At 45.8% G+C, this 20,827-nt stretch overlaps 3 protein-coding genes across 11 annotated transcripts; 1 reads left to right on the forward strand and 2 right to left on the reverse strand.

The window, feature by feature from the left end:
* Positions 1 to 165: 165 nt before the first annotated feature.
* stxbp5b (syntaxin binding protein 5b (tomosyn)) lies at positions 166 to 14,489 on the reverse strand. Of its 7 annotated transcripts, XM_037241144.1 has the most exons (28): positions 13,974 to 14,489; positions 12,464 to 12,561; positions 11,739 to 11,820; positions 11,554 to 11,654; positions 11,229 to 11,363; positions 10,363 to 10,426; positions 10,151 to 10,234; positions 9,300 to 9,423; positions 9,140 to 9,218; positions 8,687 to 8,841; positions 8,395 to 8,615; positions 8,257 to 8,324; positions 8,138 to 8,178; positions 7,841 to 8,061; positions 7,464 to 7,669; positions 7,230 to 7,355; positions 6,989 to 7,140; positions 6,462 to 6,524; positions 6,320 to 6,376; positions 6,148 to 6,195; positions 5,407 to 5,457; positions 5,178 to 5,294; positions 4,313 to 4,555; positions 3,862 to 4,225; positions 3,638 to 3,803; positions 3,402 to 3,513; positions 3,106 to 3,326; positions 166 to 3,016 (listed from the first exon to the last, which is right to left on the reverse strand). In XM_037241144.1, exons 1-28 carry the CDS (start codon positions 14,106 to 14,108, stop codon positions 2,975 to 2,977), a joined length of 3,576 nt encoding a protein of 1,191 aa, XP_037097039.1. In that variant the 5' UTR covers positions 14,109 to 14,489; the 3' UTR covers positions 166 to 2,974. The 7 variants fall into 7 exon arrangements, with proteins under 7 accessions (XP_037097039.1, XP_037097040.1, XP_037097041.1 ...); XM_037241145.1 differs by lacking the exon at positions 6,148 to 6,195; XM_037241146.1 differs by lacking the exon at positions 5,178 to 5,294.
* Positions 14,490 to 15,483: 994 nt separating this feature from the next.
* LOC119116152 (rab GTPase-activating protein 1-like) lies at positions 15,484 to 17,749 on the reverse strand. Its single transcript, XM_037241362.1, has 8 exons — positions 17,362 to 17,749; positions 17,151 to 17,246; positions 16,896 to 17,006; positions 16,652 to 16,756; positions 16,428 to 16,511; positions 16,293 to 16,364; positions 15,960 to 16,223; positions 15,484 to 15,888 (listed from the first exon to the last, which is right to left on the reverse strand). Exons 1-8 carry the CDS (start codon positions 17,470 to 17,472, stop codon positions 15,766 to 15,768), a joined length of 966 nt encoding a protein of 321 aa, XP_037097257.1. The 5' UTR covers positions 17,473 to 17,749; the 3' UTR covers positions 15,484 to 15,765.
* Positions 17,720 to 20,677, forward strand: LOC119116162 (galectin-8-like). 3 transcript variants are annotated; one of them, XM_037241380.1, is made up of 7 exons: positions 17,720 to 17,834; positions 19,203 to 19,451; positions 19,532 to 19,636; positions 19,701 to 19,796; positions 19,890 to 19,975; positions 20,048 to 20,219; positions 20,290 to 20,677. In XM_037241380.1, the coding sequence occupies exons 2-7, from the start codon at positions 19,380 to 19,382 to the stop codon at positions 20,434 to 20,436; spliced, it is 678 nt and encodes a 225-aa protein (XP_037097275.1). In that variant the 5' UTR covers positions 17,720 to 17,834; positions 19,203 to 19,379; the 3' UTR covers positions 20,437 to 20,677. The 3 variants fall into 3 exon arrangements, with proteins under 3 accessions (XP_037097275.1, XP_037097273.1, XP_037097274.1); XM_037241378.1 differs by lacking the exon at positions 17,720 to 17,834 and adding an exon at positions 18,491 to 18,900; XM_037241379.1 differs by lacking the exon at positions 17,720 to 17,834 and adding an exon at positions 18,491 to 18,900 and having other exon boundaries at positions 19,532 to 19,624.
* Positions 20,678 to 20,827: the final 150 nt, after the last annotated feature.

Here is a 20,827-nt window from a genome sequence, read left to right on the forward strand (position 1 = left end):
AGCACATTAAACTGACTTATATGATTAAAATACAACCTGCAATAAAAGAACACATGTAACAAAAATCCAAATATATTAAATATGAATAATATGAGAAATATAACATCAAGCGATTGTCGTTTTTTTCCCCAAAAAGAAAAACAAGACAGAGAGCATCACTAGTTCTTTTTAACATTTATTTTACATTGCACAGTTATATCTACAGTGTAATTGTTTGTGGCAGCAGATTAAGTGAGTGGGAAATTCATCTTTAATAAAACTGTACAAAAATGAGAAAATACTGCAACTCCACAGATATTCATCCCAGAAGACAGAGAGACAGACGATCAGATGTATGATGGATGGACGAGTGGGCTTGGAATCAAGACCCCCCCCCCTACCCACCATTGCACAGTGCTGTAAAGCCAAGCAAAAGCCTTTATGCAGCAGCGCGTTTGCAAAAGCCAGGAAAAATCACACGCGCACTTACACGCCAATGTAAACATCTCGTTGAGTTTTTATTGTGAGTAAATACAAATGTCGAGATAATACGCGTTTGTAAACATGCATCCGTCAATGTGCGAAGAGATATTATGGGCAGCCCCATTTTGTTTGGGGCCCGCTTTGTGTATCCCGAAGCACTAGAAAAGGCGAGGCCACAAAAGGTGGGAACAAAAAAGACGTATGTGTGTGTGTGTGAGAGAGAGAGAGAGACAAGAAAAAAAAAATACAACGCTCAAAGTTGAGGCATTCCATCCTAAATAATGAAATTTAAAGGTACTCCTTTGGAATATGATCGCACACACACAAACCTGCATATGTATGAACCTGAAAAACAAACCTGATGATAAGCAAATGACACAGGTTGGCAAATGACATAGAGAGACAAGCATAGATAAGTTCTGACGTGTTTTGGTCCTTTCACAACAACAAAAAGAGTAGAAAAAATAGTGCAAAACGCACATCACATGGCTGCTGCTTGTACTCAGTGGCTTTCAAATTGCGCTTCTTTGTGTCGTATTTGGCGTGAGGGAAGTTTTTACACACAAAAAGCGGGGAGAAAAAAAAAAAACCAAAAGCTTTGTTGCTTTGTCCTGTTTCACGGACTAAATTTAAGTCTTTTTTTGGGTGTGTCTGATTAGGCGAAAAAAAATAATTCAGAGTCATTGCATCCATGTAATTATCTTTGTTTTATATTTTAATGTGTTTTAAGGAAACAAAAACAATCAGCAAAAATTTGGAAAAAAATACATGCAACAAAAATTTGGCCAATTTTTGCTGATTTTTAAAGAGCTAATATCGGCCAGTAAGCTTGGCCGGCCAATCCATCATTCATTGGTTGAGCGTTACTTCATGAAATATGACAACTAAACTAATTTTTTTTTTTTTTTTTTGAGCAAATAGATGAAAAAATAAATGCAAACACCATTGTCATGTTTCTGCAAATTTCCCCCAACCTATTGCACCAAATATACGGGCCAACGAAATGGGCAATAAATAATACTCAAAATTATGAAATTAATCTCTTTGGTGTTACACAGAAAAGGAAGATGGCTAGAATATCTCATCAAATTTGAGCTGTTTTCTTATTTACAATTATTTGGCAGCGACAAACGCGCACACAAAACAAAAATGTACGCAAATAGCAGCTCAAAGAAGAGTCAGGAAAAAGCAAAGTTGTAAATATTGGCTTCATACATACACACGTCCCTGAATATATGTATCCTCGCAAACACGCGGCTAAACAGCTAGCTTAGCATGGACGCGTCGGCAAAGGCAGAAAAGAGAACAAAGGCTGACTCAGAACGACCGACCGCCTGTGGAGCAATCAGTCGTAAATAACACAAGTAGTAATAAACCCGACAAGAAAAACAACAAAGCTCGCCAACCATCATCACACCAGAGTGAGAACGGTTGCTGAAATCAAAAGATACAGTTCCGCAATTTAATTCCTCTCACATAAAAGTCAAGAGCTTCAGGCTATTTCCAGTGTACTACATGGCAATTTTACGCACATCTGAAAAAATTGTCAGCATTTCCAAGAATTCTGCCTAATAGATGGACTCAAATGAGGTATTCTTTTCAGCATGACGGATTAAGTGGGGGGGGAAATTGAATTAAATTCAAAAAGGTCAGGGTATTTCTCAGATGTGAAAGAGACTTCGGTGTGAACTCAACATCTCCGGAAATTGTGTGCAATTATTTCATAATTAATACAAAGTAATGCCCGGCTAACCAACATCTTGTTAAATTACCTCATAAGCTTCTTGTGTGTCCTGATAAATAACAATTTCCATATATGATAAATAATCAAACAAACTTTGAACAACATTTTTGCATCATGATAAATGATGAAGTAGCTTTTTGAGTGCTCTGATAAATAATTGAATAAATGTGCAGTGTGTCCAGCAAAAATAATCAACTTCTGTGTCCTTCAAATCAATGATGTGTGTCCAGATGAACCATCAAATAAACTCCCACCATACCCAAATAAACTTCTTGCGTGTCTCGATAAATAACCAAAATTAAAATCAAAGAAAGGTGACAACCTTTTTTTTTGGGAAAAGATGATGAAGTAGTTTACCACCAGCCCTTATTTGCTAGGAGGTACATCAGCTCCCGCTTCATATTCCTAAGTGCTTCAAAATGGCCGTTTCCTCACACAAAAGACAAAGAAAGACGGAATCCTTCAGACAGACGCTGACAAACTTGGATGATTGGACTTAAAAGATGGGGGGAGAGGTCACAGAATGCAATCGTCAGACTTCTCCTCCTCATTTAGGTCCAAAACTGTGGTCCTTCGGCCAGCGAGGCAATGCAAAAATAATAATAAACGCAATTCCAAACAGCTCAGGAGAACCTTCCCCTCACGTGAGAATTAGACAAGGATGACAAAGGATCTGCAGCTCCTCGGCCATATTAGCGCGCATGTGTGTGTGTGTGTGGTGTGTGATTACAGAGTCCCCAGTTCTCGTCCAGGCGTTGCCCGCCATCATCAGAGCTGGTACCACTTCTTATCTTTGTACTTTTGCATCATCTGAAAGTAAAAAATAAAACATCATGACCCAAAATGTTATTTTTATCTAAAAAAATAAATAAAAGGCAACAAAACAAAAAGTGCATTACGTCATGAGCGTGCTTGGAGAAGGACTCGGCGCTAGACATCATGGCGGCCGTCCTCTCCTCCAGCTCGCCCAGTTTCTGGCCTCGCTCGTCCAGCGCTACCCGCGCGCGGGCCAGGTCGCCGACCACGCCCGATGCCGCGCCCTTCATGCCTTCCATGTTGCCCGGGCCGGGGATGTGTTGGGCCAGGCTGCGAGAAGCCTTCCCGGACGCCGTTTCGCCGACTGACAAGGAACACGGGATCCTCAACAAAAGTGCCAGTATTTATTGAGATCAACACGGCCATTTTAATCACTCACAGAGATCTTCCCGATCCAGAGACTGAGCTCCTCCACCAAAGAGGCCTTTGAAGAAACCTCGGTTGGGAGCTTCTGGGGTCTCCACTGGTGTGAACAACTCACTCAGCATCTCCTGAAAAGGGGACGCAACCTGTTAGTTTCCCTCTTGAGCTTGAGCCAAGTTCAAGACTTTTTAAATCCATTTGATAAATTAAAAAAAAGAGGTGTAGTGTCGCAAAGATATCTTTATAGTAGACCTGCAAGTTGTCACAGGTCTCCTGGCTGTAGGTGATCCTCTGCACCTCCGTGGGCGAGGTGAGGTACAGAGCCTGCCCCAGACTGGAGAAGCAAAAGGTCCGCGCTATCCGCATGTCCGTCAGCGGCAGGTAGTTGACGTCCAGGAGGGGCCGCAGACTCGGCAAGCTGCAGACAAAAGCGTTAAGACGCAGGCGGGCCCTTTGACTTCTTTTTTTTTTTCTACCTAAGTGTCATGATGTGTCCGTTGGCGCAGAAGCAGGCGATGCAGTTGGCTCCGGCCATCTGCACAACGTCGGCCCTCAGCACGAAGGACGACTCGGTGATGTTGTGTTTGTGGACTCGGGTCTGGGACGGCACGGCCACCACCTTGGCCTGCTTCTCCGAGCACAGGACGGCGAACTGCGAGTCGTGACCCTCCTGCGATGAAGGCGGCGACGCTGGTCGGCGCCACCGGCTCCTCTCCTTCTCCTTCTCCTCATCCGAGGCGTTGGGATCGTACCATGGCTCGTAGGAGGCGGGCAGCGCCGCTCCGGCGGCGTCCAGCAGGGCCATTGTTAAGATGCCTCCTTTGAGTCTGGCCACCGTTCCTTCAAATGCCAACGTAAGGTATTTACATCACATTGAAGGTAGAGGGAGAAACAAGCTTTCCACAAAAATGTTGTCTAGCAGATTACCGCAGGAGGAGATCCCGACTGGCTGAATGAGCCTCTGGTCGTCGCCGGGTGGCAGGCTGATGGCCAGCAGCATGACGGAGCCCTGGCTGGTGCCCACCAGCACACAGGGGCCTGGCACGCCGTCAGCCGACTTCCTGGGGAAGGTCTCGCAGAAGCAGAAGGCGCAGACGGCCTCGCGGGACTCCCTGTCGATGCTGGTCACGCTGGAGCTGCGCGAGCGGCTGAATGAGTTGTCCTTGGAATCTGGATTGGGAAAACACAAAGCGCCTTTTAGAGAGCAATCTGTTATTTTAGGATGGAAGGTCACTTGGGAGAGAAGAAGTGAGAAATGAGAAGAGTTAGGTAGGTTGTCATTGCTCGATTTTTGAGGAGTCGCCGATACCAAGCACCGACACCACTGGTACTTTTGATATGTAATTTACCCCAACATAGACAATAACAGATAACGTCGGACAAAGGTCTGCAAAAATCCTTCAGGCTTGAACCAAAGTGACCCAAGAGATGACGAAACAATCCCGTTTTGATTTTACCAAGGTATTCCAAGGACACACCAAAAAAGTGAAAAAAGTCAATTCTTTTAAGGGCCAATTTTACAGATGCAAAATCATCACTTTTTTGAGCTTTTCCACTGGACAGGCAACTTGAATGCTTCCTTTGCTGCCATGTTGAGTGGCAATAAAAAAAACAATGCAAGGAATCTGTAGGAGCCATCACATAAGAGAACCAGCAAGCAATGCATGGAAAAAAAAAAAATCCAGTTGAGCATTCTCCAAACCCAAAAGCGCCACCGCATGAGAATGGAAGCCCGCCCCCTTGTGGCGAGAAACAGGTGGCCCGCCTTGAGCTCAGCCACCGATGCACTCACTCATATTGTGGTCTGAGTTTGCTGTGGGGAAAGCCAACTTCACGCTCTTGCGGCTTGACGTGGGCGTGCCGGTGTGGGTGTAATAAAAGCGTTTCCTGGACGGGCTGGAATGGCACTCTGGCCGCCACACACACACATACATACACCACCTTACATTGCTTAATGCTCAAATTTCAAATCTCTGAAAAAAGAGGGGTGGGGAACAATGTTGTTAACAGTTCAGGCTTACCCGTGTTTGGTTTATGCTCATTAGACGAGCTAATTTTCCGCGACATCCTAGCTGAAAGACAAACACAAGATGCCTCTTGAGAGGGAACACTGGACGTGGGGAAGATAAAGACAATGTTTTTGAAGGAAAGACAATTTTAGTTTTACAGAACGAGAGCAAAAGCGTGGCGATATGACAGCTGGCTACCTGAGAATATCGGTCATTGACCTTAGAGCTTACGCTGTGTTAAGAGTCACTCTCGGTGACACTGTGAACTCGTCAAACCGCAAAATTGTTGCTGGTTTGCGTCGTACCGCCACACTTTGCACTCGCAACCAATCAAAAAGCCTGTAAAGATGGAACACAGCCAGAGAACACGCTGATTACATGTCAAAGAACTCGACAAGGAGGAAGAAGCCAAACGGTTAGTGTGTCGGCACTACGGCGGCCCTCCAACCACAAAACTGCTCATTCAGATAGCGGACAAATATTGAGAAGCTTTAAGCGGGATTTCCGAGTTTTGACGTCAAAGGAAACAACCCCAGCAGGCTAAACTGCACAGAAAATCTGAGGAAAAAGATCATGCATGGAGGAGTTATTGTTGTCATTAGTAGTGGGGGGAAAAAAACACATTTTGATTTCACACCTTTGCGCTCATTGTCACAGAGGAGGCTGCGTGTTAGCAGGCCGCCAATCACGAGAGAGAGCGACACGGGCCAAACACACACACACATATGCACACGCGTGTGACTGATACAGTACCAAAGTCATTGGCAACCGTCTTGGAAAAGCGCCTGCTTTTGTACTTCACTGGAAACAGTTGACAGGGAGAGACATGTCACGTGGCGACGGACCAACACAACGCAGAGAAATTGATAAAAAAAAAAAAAAAGGCGCACACACGGACAAAGACTCTCATACGGACACACAGTACCCTTTTTTATAAACTTGGCCTTGCGCTCATCATCAGAATTGCAGGGCGAGGTGGATCCTATGTGAAGGACAGTCGTTTCAAACAAAGAACACACACACACGCACACAAACAGACGCTCGAAGCCCGTAAGACATCAGCTCACCTGAGTTGGGAGACTTGCAGCGTTCCTCTGCGGCGTTGGGCCCGTCACTGGAATCGCACAGCGCTGTGGAGGAGCAAGAACAAAAAACATAAGAATAAAATCAGCAAATCAAGGCAAACTCTGAATCCCTCCCGCCATTGTGTGCTATGTTCTTCCTGTTGACTTTGACCAACTACAGAGTGACTAGAGTTGGCCGAGCTACAAGAGGACTTACGGGTGCTACATCTATCGCACATCAACGGGAGCGGGACTGCCCGACTGGCGTCTTGACTTACTCAAGTGAGACGAGCGCAGCCTTTTCACAGACTCGCAATACACGAGAGAAAGTCTGGACATGAAAGACTTGCCTCCCGCCGGGAAAGCTTAACCAAGAGACCACACAAGCCAATGGTGTTACCTTGCCGTATCGCGGTGCAGCAACCCAATAAGACGTTTTGAAAATAAATTCATAAAAATATTACTCGTGGAACAGTTACACCCGTGAGCCGGTAGAGTAACAAAGCGGTAGAGCAGACAAAATGTCTGACCTCCGGAGGGCTGGCGGGCTTTGCGCGGGGAGCAAGGCTGCCTCTGGTAGGGCTCCGACGCGCCGTACAGCTCCGACGTGCCGAGGTTGAGCAGCAGCGTTTGCTGGAGGTAGTCCACCACTGCCATGCCGTTGCTGTTACCAAACACCACCCTGAAAACACCACAAATCAAGATGTCATTTTTGGATCCGTCTGAAATTTCATCCAGAGCCAAATCTCTCCAACTTTGTAGTTTACTCACAGTCCGTACGAGGAGTTGATGGCCAAGCTGGTGATCGGCTGAGGAGGCTCCCCGCCCACCCACACCAGCTGCACCACCAGCTCCACCTGGTAGCCCGGAGACTGCTTCAGAGGGGAGCTGCGCACCCTGAAAGCAAGCGATGCTAATGTTAGCGTCATTAAAAGTTGCCATGCATCTTTTCGTCAACAAACATCTGGATCTTGTGTGCATTCAATAAATCTATTTTCTCCCTACTGAAGGCAGGGCATGTTGTCTCGCTGCCCGTCCGACGAAGGATTGCTGCCGTTTCCGCCGGCGGAGGGTTGACTGGAGGCTGTGGCGGGGGCGTCGCCCTCCTGGGGGCTGGGGGGCACCGAGGAAGCCTGCGTGGGGGTCTGCTCGCCGCCGGTGTCGGGCGAGTCGGTGTCACTCAGCTCGCATTGCATGCGTACCTCTAAGAGCTACGAGAAAATAGAAGATTGAACACATTTTGTTTCAAAATTGAAGGCCGAAACTAAATAAATGGGTCGTTTGATTTTTGTGTTTGTCCGATGGCTTATTATTTCGGATGATTATTTTTTTGTGGGTTGTGAAATTAGAATTGATACGAGCCATGTGATGGGAAAACAAACCTGCACGTTGGCGGCGGCGGCTTCCTGCTTGCTGAAGCGGTAGACGATGACGTGCGCCGACACGCCGGCCACGCACAGCATCCTGCTCTCGGGGCACCAGCACAGCGTCTGGATGGCGAAGGGATCCTCGTCCACGATGTCCGTGTTGGCCTTCTCTTCCTTGCCGCGGGCTTTCTCGAACACCTTGGCCGTCTTCAGCTTGTACAGCACTTGGAGCATCACTGCGGCGAGACGAGGGAAGTTGGAGAGTTGCCGTGGTGACAGTGACAAAATGTCAAGGCGAATTTGTCTACTTACACGCAGAAGCATCCCAAAATTTGATCGTGCCGTCAGCGTGTCTATTTTTAGAGGGAAAGCATAAACATGAATGAAGAGCTTCGGGTTTCTATCCAAACAATTTGCCAGCAATTCCTCACCCGGTGATGACGATCTCAGGGTAACTTTGCGTGCCTTGTCCCCAGTTTCCCCCGTTGATGGGCCAATCCTAGACGCAGTAAATCAATCCGTGAGCGCATGCACGACGACAGAAGTCCAAGTCCAGATTGCGGTCCCACCTTCTTGCTGTAGCCTTGCCTCTTCTGTCGGCTGCCCACTGAGTAAAGTGCGGGAATGAGTTCGGCGGGGCAGTCGGCAAAGTACTCGCAGCAGGTCACCGGGGACTCGTGGATGCTGAGGGGGTAAGGATTCTCGAATATCGGGTAGCCGATCTGTCCGAGGTCGATGACGACTAAATCCCGCTCCAGGAGGACCACCACAGCGTACGGCTCCTGAAAATCTAAAAAGCAAAAACAAAGCATCAAGCAAAGGAAAGCGATACCAGTGCATGGTCGGTAACTGGAGGCTCACCGTTGGGATACGGCGTCTCGCACAGTGTGAGGAAATCCACGATGGGGAAGTCCATCTCCAGGACGGCGGTGCTCTTGCCGTGCATCACCGTCAGACAGGCTCTCCGGCCCACCGTGTCGTAGGACAGACCGCCGGACAGAACCATAAACGGGTCTCTGGCGGTTGGGGAGAGAAACAGCGGTAGGGAGGTCAACAATCTTGATTGGATTCTTGTTTACTTTATTACAAAATACTTAGTGACCTTTTCCTCCATCTTGTGTTGGTCAAATATACTATGCAAATAAATACATAAAGAAAAATATTTAAAAAAATAAACAAGCAAACTTTGAAAACTGATTACAAATAACTGAATTTAAAAAAGCCCAAACAAAATAAAATGAAAAACTCAAACCTACACACAAAGTATGAGAAAATAACAGGAAAAGGACAAAATGTGAAAGTCTGGTCACTTACCCAGCCCGTGTGGTTTTGTACTCCACCTTCAGGATGGGCTTGCACGGCTCTGGCTTTTTGCCATCCTTGGGCTGCTTTCCTAGTTTCAAATGGAAATGTGAGATAAGTCCAGGCATCAGTGTGTGTGTGTGTGTGTGTGTGTGTTTGTAACAGTGCCTACCATGCGGCGTGATGATCTGCGTCGGCTTGGCAGGGGTTCGAATGTTCCAAGTGGTCAGAGTGCCATCGGAGTGGCTGCAGACGAACTGCTTGCCCTCGTGGTGCCAATCGACCGAGTGGATGGCCTGCAAGCCACCAAAGCGTAAATGGCACACGGTGGGTTAGGGTCAGAGAATCGTTACAAATCAATATTCCAGCTGGGTTCTTTTTCAGACACGATCAGCTCCTGTCAATGCCGATTGAGTCGTTAGCGTTGCGCTAGCTGCCGTGAGCGCGTGATCGAGAGATAGTGTGTTTGTGCGTGCCGACGTTATCTCACGTAAATGAAAATGTGCACTGGCATCATTCCGATTAGGTATTATCGCTTCTCCCTTCCAGTTCGCCTCCTCCACACCCTCACGACAACGATGCTAAATTAGCCAAAACGACATTGGGGACATTATTGGTGCCTATGAAATGATTATGAAAGATTTTTTGTGGCATCAGCTCATCTCATCTCCCCCCATTTGAATATTGTGTCTTCGCAATGCTGAGTAATATGATCTTAAAATATAAATCACAAATTTATTAGCCTGCAGGGTTTTTCTTGGTCACAATGTGACTTAAGCTAATGAAGCGTTAAGACATGATTAACATTTTGACAATTTTCTGACATTGTGGACTAAACCAGGAAGTGAATCCAAAGCAGGAGAGCACCTACAATTTGGGTGAAAAAAGTCAACAAATGTATTTATCTTAATCCAAGCCGCTGTAGTTTGTGTTGTCTTGCATTTCTGGTTTTGCTGAGGTGCTTAGGCGGAAGTTGAAAAACGCCGCTGTGGAAGAACATAACAACAACAGGGACTTCCTTACCTCATCATAGTTGTAGCGGTAGTCAGCTTTTTTGGACTTGAGGTCCCACAACACCACCACGCCGCACTCATATCCAATGAGGAGCTTTAGTGACAAGAACACACAGACACACAAAACCGGCTCAAGATCACACGAGAAGAGAGCAGAATTTTTGACCCTCGTGAGGAGAACCGCCTTTTGTCATTTCCTCATCCATTCACAGCGGCTGTTACCTTTCCTTCATCCATGGGGTTATCACTGATGTGCACTACAGGCCCTGGGTGTGTCTTGGTGGATCTGTGCGGCGGTTAAAAGGGAGGAAAGAAAAACAAGGTGTCTACGGTTAGCCGTCGTTGCATTCTCACCATTAGCATGCGGCTAACACGACATTAAAAGGGAATACTGTGACTGACAAGAAAACTTAGTCATTGCATGCCATGATTAGTGCTATTACCCTGAGCAGGGCAAAAACAAAATGGAGGAGGGAGGGAGGAAGCGAGAGAGCGGACAGGGTCACATGAGGGTCCGGGAGAGATTATGGAGCGGGGCCATTGCATCACCGTGGAAACAGAGAGCGGAAAGAAGCGTGCGTCTGGGCTAAGAGAAAAGTGTGGCCGGCTGCGAGTGCGGCGGTCTGGCGCGACTGGATAATGAGCTCATTGGCACTGATGAATCAATATAGCAGAAACAGCAGCGGCGAGGAGGGGAGAGGGGGGCGTGTCCAAGGATGTCCGACAGCAAAGCCACTCCGTGATCATCACAATTTGACACGAGGTTTTGGTAAATAAGGAGTGACTTTGTTCAGTCGCACTTGAACTCAAAACAAAAACATTTCCTGTACTTCTTTTAACCACAGCGACAGACTGATTATTTCCTGTTTTCAAAAGAGAAGAACCTGCGAGTCGAGCGGCGTCGCTCGACTTATGTAAGCGACGAAGCGCTTAAGAGGAAACGAAAAGTACAAGTACGGGAAGTTAAAAGCTGCAATCATCTGCATCTTTTATTCTTATAGCCGATATAATTTCATTTTTCACTCAAATGGCAATGCTCCGATCTCACCGGCCAGAGAGCAAAAAAAGATGGAGGAGGCGGGACTCACAGTTCGATGGCTTTGTTCCACATGATGACGTAGCCTGAGAGGGTGAAGGATTCCACGTTGACGATGTGGATGTTGCCTCGTTCCGTGCCGATGTAAAGCCACTTGCTCTGGAAGGGCAGGTGGCAGTACGTGATTCTGCGGGAGAAAATATACTCCGATTTTCAACACCAAATTATCAGCAAGAGAGACTGACCGAGATTGAATTACAAAGGCCTCGCTACGGTTGTTGCTAATGAAACGGGACTATAATTAGACCAGCGATGGACAGGATATTGGCGTCCATATTGTTGTCGTCTCACACATACACACACACATCTTACTGTACCTCTCCCTGTTGAATTTGAGCGAATGCAGGATGGCGGGAATCTTTTGCCTCAGGTTCCACAGGTGGATGCTGTCATCAGCTAAGGCGCTCACTAGTGCCCCCTGAGAAAAAAAGTCCAAAAAGGTCAAAGGTGACAAGAACACGTAAGTGTTTATTAATAAAAAAAAAAAAGAAAAAATCAAAACCTCGTTGATGAGAAATTGGAGCTGGATGACGCCGGCGCCACTTTCATGTTGGCAGTAACACTCCACACCTGCGCGGCCGAAGCTGCGGGTTGGCTCGGTTAAAGAAAACCACACGCTAAGGCTGACTCCATTTTTTTTCTTTTTTTTCTCTTGTGAAGTCCACAAATTTACTGCCATTTTAGACACATTTAGGACAAAAAGTACAGGTACAAACGGCTCTAAAATCATCACACTTTTTCCCCCTTAATTCAAATTAATTCATTTATTTCATAAAAAAAAAAAAAAATATTGCCGTATCATCTCACATTGATCACTAAGCAAGTGGCGACCATCGAAGTGGCCGCTTTGCAAACAAATTGCGCAATCAATCAAACGGGCAGGGGAGCCCGCGTCTGTCTTGTTTACTGCCGTGATTTCGGCTATGATTCCCGTTTAGCTCGGTCCCGACAACAACCATCTGCCCGCACGACCTGTTTCGGTGTCGTCTGTCTGCTTTGGACCTGGAGATGAAAAAGGCGGCGCGGACTTATTAGGCCTTAGCAAAGAAGAACAAAATAACACCTTCTGCAAACAGCGCAAGAGGAGACGCTCCGGACAAACAAGGCGCCTCTCTTGAAGGAACCCGACGACACATCCGCGTGATAATAAGTTTGAACAAAAAGTGCCGAGTCACTTTCTGTCCCCGTCTTGTCATCTTGACACAGGTTAAAAACATAAAAGGATACAGCCTCAAAGCTCCGTTAAGTGTCCCGACAGCCAAGATTTTCTGTACAGGGTCGAAGGCCATGGAGGACGGCTGATGCGGGAAGCCATGACGCACAGTCTGGGAGAAAGACAAAGCACAATTGCAATCAGAGACAACAAGCAGTCATCTGCCTCATGATAAATATGATCGGGACCGAGCAATATGGCCTTGAAATAAAAACCACCGCTTAATTTACAACTTGCTTGTTTCACCTGCAACCTTTAAACTGACATTTTCTTCATCACATAATATTTCCAAAGCAACTAATAATTAGATGGAAGAATTGGCCAAGCCTGCTCAAGAATTGGCAGCCAACTGAGCGACACGTGTAGACAAACAAGCGGGCGGACAGGTCTTCAACGAGGAAGCCAGTGTCGTCGCGCTGTCAACCAATCAGAGAAGGGATTCCCTGAGCGGCAGACAAATCCAAAGGTTTGGGGAGTTATGTTGAGAAATCAGAATCAGCTTTCATGAAAATCACACGTGACTTGTGCCAAAACAATTTGTTGCAATATTATTGGCTTTTTTGTTGCGGCCCGGGAGTGACTGCGCCAATAAACTATACTTCCTACCAGGAAATAAAAAAATATTTTCATGTGGTATTTTCTTGTCTTTATTGCCAGATACATTGGACAGACTGGTCCTGAGGGAAGTGCCCAGGCTGGGTCTGTGTTTTGGATGGGAAATGTGAACATTTGCCACCCGGCAGTAACTGGATTAACATTCCACAATTACAAGAACACATCCTCCCTAACATATTATCCAAAACAAAATCGGTCCTTTTCTTCTGCCAGCAGTGTGCGGTGTGCAAGCATGAAAATGATACCTTGCAAAACTTGTTTTCTTGTATTCGGAAACCAAAATATTTTGTAAAACGACGGTTGTATAAGTTCAAAATGTTATCTGCTTTGGAATGAACGTTTGTGATGTAGTTAACAAAGACGGCCGGCTTCAAAACATTTAGCTCTTTTCACTCAAATTTGATATCTAAAAATTGCGTGCAACCACATGTCATTAAAGTACATAATGCGCAAAACTTGTGTACGTCCTCTTTCTATATGGCAAGCACAAGGACAACATGCAATTGAATTGACCACTGAAGAGTCAATTAATTACCAATATCAGCAATAAAATAAAATAACAGTCACCATAAGTAGCATGTAGCGTCACGAGTTGATGTGAATTGGTAATTCAATTTTTCTTTCTTGTCCTCACACCTCACAAGACCACCACTGCGTAGCGCAAAGTCGACTTTCAACTATGCGAACATGAAGCACCGCAGGCCGGCTTAGCGAACCGACGAGCCCGGCAAGCTAGCCGGGGCTGAAAAAAGTGAGCCGGGGGCGACAAGTCAGTGCGGCGCAAACACGCACTTTGGCAGCCCGCCATCACACCCAAAATCAACGGACGGACTCATTTAAAAGTCCAAATGTCCTCCACTCGGAGGCTGCTAGCTGTCACTCCGGGAGACGGAGGGAGAAATACGGCACCTTGCAAAGCTGGAAATGCTCCGACTGCAGGCTCTCCGGGACGGCGTCATTCTCCTTGGCGGCCCCAGTGTGCGCAGCCGAGGACGAAGACGACGTCAAGCCGTCCAGCACCTTACGAATGTTGAACTTCTTCATTTTCTTTGGTGGTGGTGGGAGATGAGGTGACGGGCAAGCGCGCCGCACCGAGAGAGGCGAGGCGAGCCGAGCCGACGTCAACTGGCTAGCAGAGGATTGGGGAGGGTTCAGCGAGGCGGGGAGCTCGGGGCTTAGCCGCTAACTGCTTAGCTTGACTAACGCACACTTTTCAACGCTGTTCCGTGTCCATTTCGCGGGCTGCGGAGGGTGTCGCCGAACGGCATCGACTGGAAGCTGCCCCCGCGTCGTGGACCTGCGTCAATCCGGCATTTACGCGGCGGTGTCCGAGCGACAGGCGAATAGCCGAGCTGCGGTCAGCCCGTTTCTCTGCCCTCCTCCCACAAGCGGCGAGCCGGGCGGAAGGAAACGAAGGAGGGAAGCTAGCTGATAGTGGTTAGCCGCTAACAGGCTACAGAAACGCGGCGGACTGCAGCGAAGACCCGGATGTAATAAAGTATAAAATAATAATAATAATAATAATAATAATAATTAATAATAGTAAACAATAGCAAACCATAAAAATTGAAAACCAATACCATGACTAATCTAAAAAAACTATAATAAAATAGTCGTGGCAGTAAAAGCAAATCAATAAATGACTAATGATGATAATATATACTCAATAAAACAATTATATCCATAATGGTGGTGATACTTCTAAAAATGAAGGAACTTGCAGTTTGGTGGCCAAGTCAAGACAAGTCAAGTTTATTTGTATAGCCCTAAATCACAAGCAGTCTCAAAGGGCTTCACATAGACAAAAAATTGACAATTATTCTCAAAGCATCCCCTGATCTTAAGCTCCCAAAAGGGCAAGGAAAAACTCAAAAACCCCTGCCAGGGGAAAATGAGAAACCTTGAGAAGGGACCACAGACTAACTTCACAATGCATTGCTGTGGACCAATGTTCCTTACAACAAGAAGATATGAATAATCCATAACATCAGTCAGCCCACCCTACACTTTAGCATATTATTATTACACAAGATCTTTTCAGGTGAAATTCAACACGGGGGCACATTTGAAAGCGGCATGTGAAAATAGGCCATATTTCCTCCTTGGACTCAAAGCAGGCCGATTAACTTTCATAACTGGAAAATCTGGTCAGAAGAATGTCTGCTTAAATAGGGTGTCCTTTTCCGATAACCTACATTGTCCATCTCTGGCACATATACATCATGGCTGCAATACTCTAGTTATCGAGCTACATATTTATCTTCATATCTACCTATCCATCTCCATATCAATTTAATGAGCGAGCTATTTATCTAATTATCTATCAACAGTGGATGTAAAAGTCTACACACCCCTTTGTGATTTGTGTGAGTGCGACGGCATGAAAGATCGAATGGGGAATTGAAATTGAGGTCTCTCATTTGGGACATCGGGACATAATTAGGCTTTATTCATCATCGACTGACAGCGTTGGGATGTGATGTGAACTATAATCCAACGTAGTTTAGTATATCTTCATGCGGCGCTTGAGTTGTTGCACTGTAATGAGTTCGTCCGCTAGAGGGAGACAAAGTCCAAGTTGACAGCACAAATTCAATGTTTTTGTGGCCCTTGACAATCATGGCCTAATAAAATGAAATCTGTTGAGCTTTATACATTTATCTTTCCCACGGCATAATGGCATACAGTTCCGTCATGTTATTCACTCCAACTGTTGTTTTCTGTTTATTTCATACGTGCGCAGCGAGGTGAAGGCCTTGCTGATCCAGTTGTTTTTGGCATCCTTAAGGTCGTTGGCCAGGATTCCCCTATCGTGTTCCAATTCCTGGAACAACACAATACGTGATTGACGTTTCTTTTATGTTTATTTACAAACAAAACGGCGTCCTACGACACCTGAATCTTGCAGTTGGCCTCCACCACTTGAAGTTTTGTCTGCGCCAGCTCCTTCTCTAGCTTCCTGATCTGCGTCTTGAGGGATGACCTCTCCTGGTTCTCCCGCCTAAGTTCCGCGTCGGTGGGATCCGAGTGTCGCCGTTCCCACTTTGGCACCGTGTTGTTGTCATGTGACGGCGACGCGTCGGATTTGGAATTTGACGTTTCTCCCTCTTGGTATTCGGCCACGTGATGACGACAATGCGGACAGGCCATCACCGCGATCTGGAATCGACAAAAGGTCACAACTCTAAAATTCTTCTTATTTATATTAACAAAAAAATGAAATGTCACCTTGAGCGAGCGAACCTCCTCCAAGTGTGCGTCCTGTTGCATCTCCAGACGGGTCGTGAGCTGAGTGCAGATCTAAACCGAAAATTTTCAATGAACCTGGTGTGACTTATGACATCATCAAGGCATATTAAATACCTGTTTGTAGTCCGCGATGATGCCTGACGACCGCTTCACTTCCTGCTCGGCCCTCTCCAGCTCCCGTCGCAACACTTCCTTCAACTTTAAATTATTATTATGAATATTAATTCGTGCCCTACTGCAAAATGATAATAAAATATTTGTACTCTTAAATCATCAATAACAATTTAAAAATGTCCATTACACTTTTTTTTTTTTAGGCGTGCACCCCACCCACCTACCATGGTCGCCTCCTGCTCCTTCCCTTGCTTCTCCTCCTCTGTGGCCTGCAGTTCGCGTCGGGTCAGAAAAAGGTCGCTGGTGAGCTTCTCCACCCTGTCCTCTGCCTGGCAACATCACAATAATGTCACATTGTCAAAAGTAGTTCAATAATTTCCTCATTTTTTTCTATTCTTTTATCAGTCATTACTTCTTGCATTTTATTTGACAAATATCTTCAACAACCAAAACAGAAGTGGGTCCTACTTTGTCCAGGGCGCTCCTGAGGGCCACTTTGCTGGTGATGAGCCTGTAAGCCAGGTTGTCATTCTCCTGCTCCAGACGGAGGCTGGTCTGCTGAAGACGACGGTTCTCCATCTGGAGGGGCAACACAAACACAGCATGCCGTTGGGAGTCGCCAACACACACCAGCACCAAAACACACAAGCACTATTCAAGATGCGAAAATATTTTCAGGATTGTCTTAAATATGTTTCTGAAGGGAGTTTGGAGGTTTCCCACCTGACATTTGTTGAGTGGGTCTTCTTTCTCCTCCTCTTCCTCGTCCATCAGTTGAAGACGGCTTTCTCTCAGTTTGGCTTTTTTCGTTGGAACCTCCTGACGGAGAAACAATTTTTAAGGCAATGTTGTTATTGTGCTGTATGTATCTGGATTAACTTGAGCAACTCTGGAATTAAGAAGCCAGTTCCCAGGCTTCCTGAGGTCTCCTTACCGCAAAGTGTGGTCCCGTTTCAGCGACAAGGCAGGCCAGGATCTCCTCCTCGCTCATTTGCTCCACCACCTGAGCATCGCAGGGCAAGGTGACCGACACCTCCTGCATCATTTTGACCCCTGCCCACCCCGGAAACGCAAGGAACCGGGATCAGGGTCAAATCCAAAGCGGTGGAGAAGAAAAGGCAGGTGGAGCGCGCTTGACGCTCCAATGAAGCAGGCGGCCAGGTACAAACAGGTTGCTCCGGGTTGGGTTCTGACACCGAAGGCAAGAAGGAAAGTAGCACTTTCTTTTCCCTTTCCTCGTTTCTTTCTGGCACAGAATCCGACAGAACCTGCAGGACGCCTCCACCAGGAAAGTAGTCGAGCAGCATGGCGAAGATGAGAACGACGAGGAGGAGGATCCTCATTCGGGCCGTCAAAAGTGGCATTATTATGCTAATGAGATCCTGAGGTGGCGAACGGGTCGAGCAGGTAAAACGAGAGAAAAATACCACAACATTAATTAAGAACACACCCTTGTTTTGACAATGTTTTGTTTGATTACGTTTGCTTTCTGGTATTTCAAGTTGAAAGGTTGAGTTTTTTTTCTTTTGTCAAATTCTCAACAAATGGAATAGTGTCCCAGAAATATCACACTATATTTAGTACTTTATAAAGAAGTAAAAAGTAGTACTTTTCCAACAACCCAACAATAAATTCATCGACCAATCATTTTTAGAATAGCTTGTCTAATAAAAGTAAATAAATCATAAGAAATATTTTTTAAAAAGCTACACTTACATATACACCCAAACCCTCTTTTGAAAACCTATTTTGAAACCCTTACCCTCCTGTCAAAACATACTTTGTTAAAAAAAAACTTAATTTGAAACCCAATACTAGTTTAAAACCCTACTTTGAAACCCTAACCTTAATTTAAAACCCCACTTTCAAACCCTGACCCTAAACGGAAGCACAACTTTGAAACTCTAAAGATAGTTAAAAATAAACAAAAATAATAAACAAGCACATTGTTGTTATATTTACTTTTACAAAAAAAATGCAGCTTCATTTAGTTTTCTTTCTTTTTGAAAAAGCATTTTGTTAGTTTCAATTCATGAGACAAACCAAACACTATTTCAGAGTATTTGTGACTAAACAAACCGAATCGCCCTCATATTGTTCTCGTAACAACAGACGGGCAAATCTACGTAAAACCTTGCGCAATTATCAACATTGTTTATGACAATTAGTCTCGTGTTCGTTTTGAACGTCGTCATAACCTTCAATCTGTCGAACGCCGCTCTCAACTTTCCAATCAAAGCTTTATGAAGTAACCATATGGCACCTTTTATACTTTGAAATTTCATGCCTTCACGTCTTTCGCAACGTCACAAAATAAACATACCAACGCCTCACCGCGACATCGCTCCTAGGGACTTGTCGCCCGCCCGCCCGCTGGCCGTGCGTTTAAGTCGAGTTTCTGAATCCCACCGACTTCTCTGCGGCCTCATCCTTCACTTGGAAAATGAACGTTACTTATCCACAGCGGAAACCTGTGAGTATACCGACCGTTGTTTTGTCTCACTTAATTGATAACAGCCATCCAATTTGGAAAATGTTGAGCGAATATTGACGCCCAATGAAATGAATTGTGTGCAGTTATCAAATTAGTGTTAGGGTTTCAAATATTTTAACTAGTTTCAAACTAATTTGAAATTCTAACCCTCAGGGAAAATAAACAACAATAATTGGAAAAACGGGGAAGAAAACGGAATCAATCCATACAAATATAAAACGCACATTGCGATGTGGACAAAAGGTTTGGAATGACGAATAATTTGACTTTCATCCTCTTAGGATCAGAATTCGAGTCAGCAATCCGCCCAGGATGGCGTGCAGTGCTGGCACGTGGCCGTCGTCGTTGCGCTCCTGGTGGCCATCTTGGTGGCCATCTTAATCCTGGTGCCCATCTACACTTTAAACAACACGGGCGGCGGAGGCACCCCAGACGTCATAGGCCACTCAGACATAGACATGGACTCCACATTCGGCAATGACCTCTTCACCGACGTGGACTCCTTTGACTACCTGAACCCGTCTGAAAACGTAAGATGAGCAGGATGACAACGGCGATGTAACAGCGACTTAGCTAATGATGCTCAGCTAATCAAATCAAATGCTCTTAGTTCCAGATGGTGACAAACCACTCTCTGGATTTCACTCAAAAACTGGCGCTGAACATGATCAACAACTTGGTCAAATCTGGCAAGGTTGACTTCGTGAGTGATCTGGTGGGGAACTCAACAAAAGTCACATGACGCCACGATAATGCTAACTGTGTTTTCTTTCCGTCAGAAATCAAGCAACTACACGAGCCTGCCCTGCAAGAACACGTGCACACGCAAAAACATCACATGCGCTCAAAGACTCGTTTTGATTGATGCGGGTGGTGTGAGTTTTAGGGCGCGACCAAACATGGGCCAAAATAGCCAGCAAATTGAAGAACACTAAATGCGCCATTTTCTTCTCCCCAAATGGTCGCAGGGTGTTAAAAGCACGGATCTGAGTAACGGGCTCCATGTGGGCAGCGCCATCGCCATCAGAGGGAAACTCAAGACAACCACCCAGCGGTAGGTACAAGACCACGGGCGTCGTCAATAAGGCCGTGGCCATGACGACACGGCGCCGCTTTTGTCTTGCAGTTTTGTCATCGACCTGCTGATGAGTAACGGAAAGGCCATGCACCTGAACCCTCGCCTTCGATACTTCACCGACAACAACGTGCTAGTGGTCAACTCCTTCCTGAATAACGTCTGGGGTTACGAACAGCGCCATACCACCAACTTCCCCTTTGCAGCCGGGAAGTTCTTTGAGGTTCTGGTTGGGCGGGCAATATTGCTACGTGTCGATCCTTTTCCAATGCTGCTGTCTCGTTGCGGTTCAGATCGTCATCCGGTGCAACGCCAAAGCGTTTAACATTACCGCCAACGGCCTCTCCATCACCTTTGACTACCAAGCAGGCGTCCAACTGAAGAAGATCATGAGCATGCAGCTTGAAAACATCGAAGTGATCGATGTCATGCTGATGTGACATGGCGGCGGCGACTAGCATCGTGTATTTCTGATCCTACTAGCACGCATATTAAGGATTGTCAACTTTATTCTAACATGACTTTATTTATATCAATGTAGTTGATCACGGCCGACTGTATGACTTTGTGTAAAATGATAGTTACAGTGACAGATTGAGGGAAGAATGACATTTGAACATTGATGTTGATCTTTTGTACTTGTTTCCTTCCACTTTAGTCCAATAAACAGCATAAAACGTTTTTTTCTGCGTTAAACTGCATTAGTATGGCATCGCTTAAAAAAATAGAATAAAATTGTGAGGAAATTATGAACTTGTTCGAAACAGTGCACAGGTGTACTAAGTCACAGGCCGACTGCATCAAGTACTTGTCTTTATACATTTTGAAATA

Source organism: Syngnathus acus, chromosome 22 (genome assembly GCF_901709675.1).
Source record: "Syngnathus acus chromosome 22, fSynAcu1.2, whole genome shotgun sequence".
NCBI classification, from domain to species: domain Eukaryota; kingdom Metazoa; phylum Chordata; class Actinopteri; order Syngnathiformes; family Syngnathidae; genus Syngnathus; species Syngnathus acus.

What these genes read in the sequence shown, in the direction of transcription:
- stxbp5b (XM_037241144.1), bottom strand. Translation starts at nt 14,108, where the DNA reads ATGAAGAAGTTCAACATTCGTAAGGTGCTGGACGGCTTGACGTCGTCT. An exon ending in CTCAAATTCAACAGGGAGAG is followed by an intron (nt 11,364 to 11,553) that starts GTACAGTAAGAT and finishes TTTCTCCCGCAG; the next exon opens with AATCACGTACTGCCACCTGC. An exon ending in ATCAACTCCTCGTACGGACT is followed by an intron (nt 7,141 to 7,229) that starts GTGAGTAAACTA and finishes TGGTGTTTTCAG; the next exon opens with GGTGGTGTTTGGTAACAGCA.
- LOC119116152 (XM_037241362.1), bottom strand. Translation starts at nt 17,472, where the DNA reads ATGATGCAGGAGGTGTCGGTCACCTTGCCCTGCGATGCTCAGGTGGTG. An exon ending in ACCCACTCAACAAATGTCAG is followed by an intron (nt 17,007 to 17,150) that starts GTGGGAAACCTC and finishes TTGCCCCTCCAG; the next exon opens with ATGGAGAACCGTCGTCTTCA. An exon ending in TCATCGCGGACTACAAACAG is followed by an intron (nt 16,365 to 16,427) that starts GTATTTAATATG and finishes TTTTCGGTTTAG; the next exon opens with ATCTGCACTCAGCTCACGAC.
- LOC119116162 (XM_037241378.1), top strand. Translation starts at nt 18,871, where the DNA reads ATGAACGTTACTTATCCACAGCGGAAACCT. An exon ending in ACCTGAACCCGTCTGAAAAC is followed by an intron (nt 19,452 to 19,531) that starts GTAAGATGAGCA and finishes AAATGCTCTTAG; the next exon opens with TTCCAGATGGTGACAAACCA. An exon ending in TTGACTTCGTGAGTGATCTG is followed by an intron (nt 19,637 to 19,700) that starts GTGGGGAACTCA and finishes TCTTTCCGTCAG; the next exon opens with AAATCAAGCAACTACACGAG.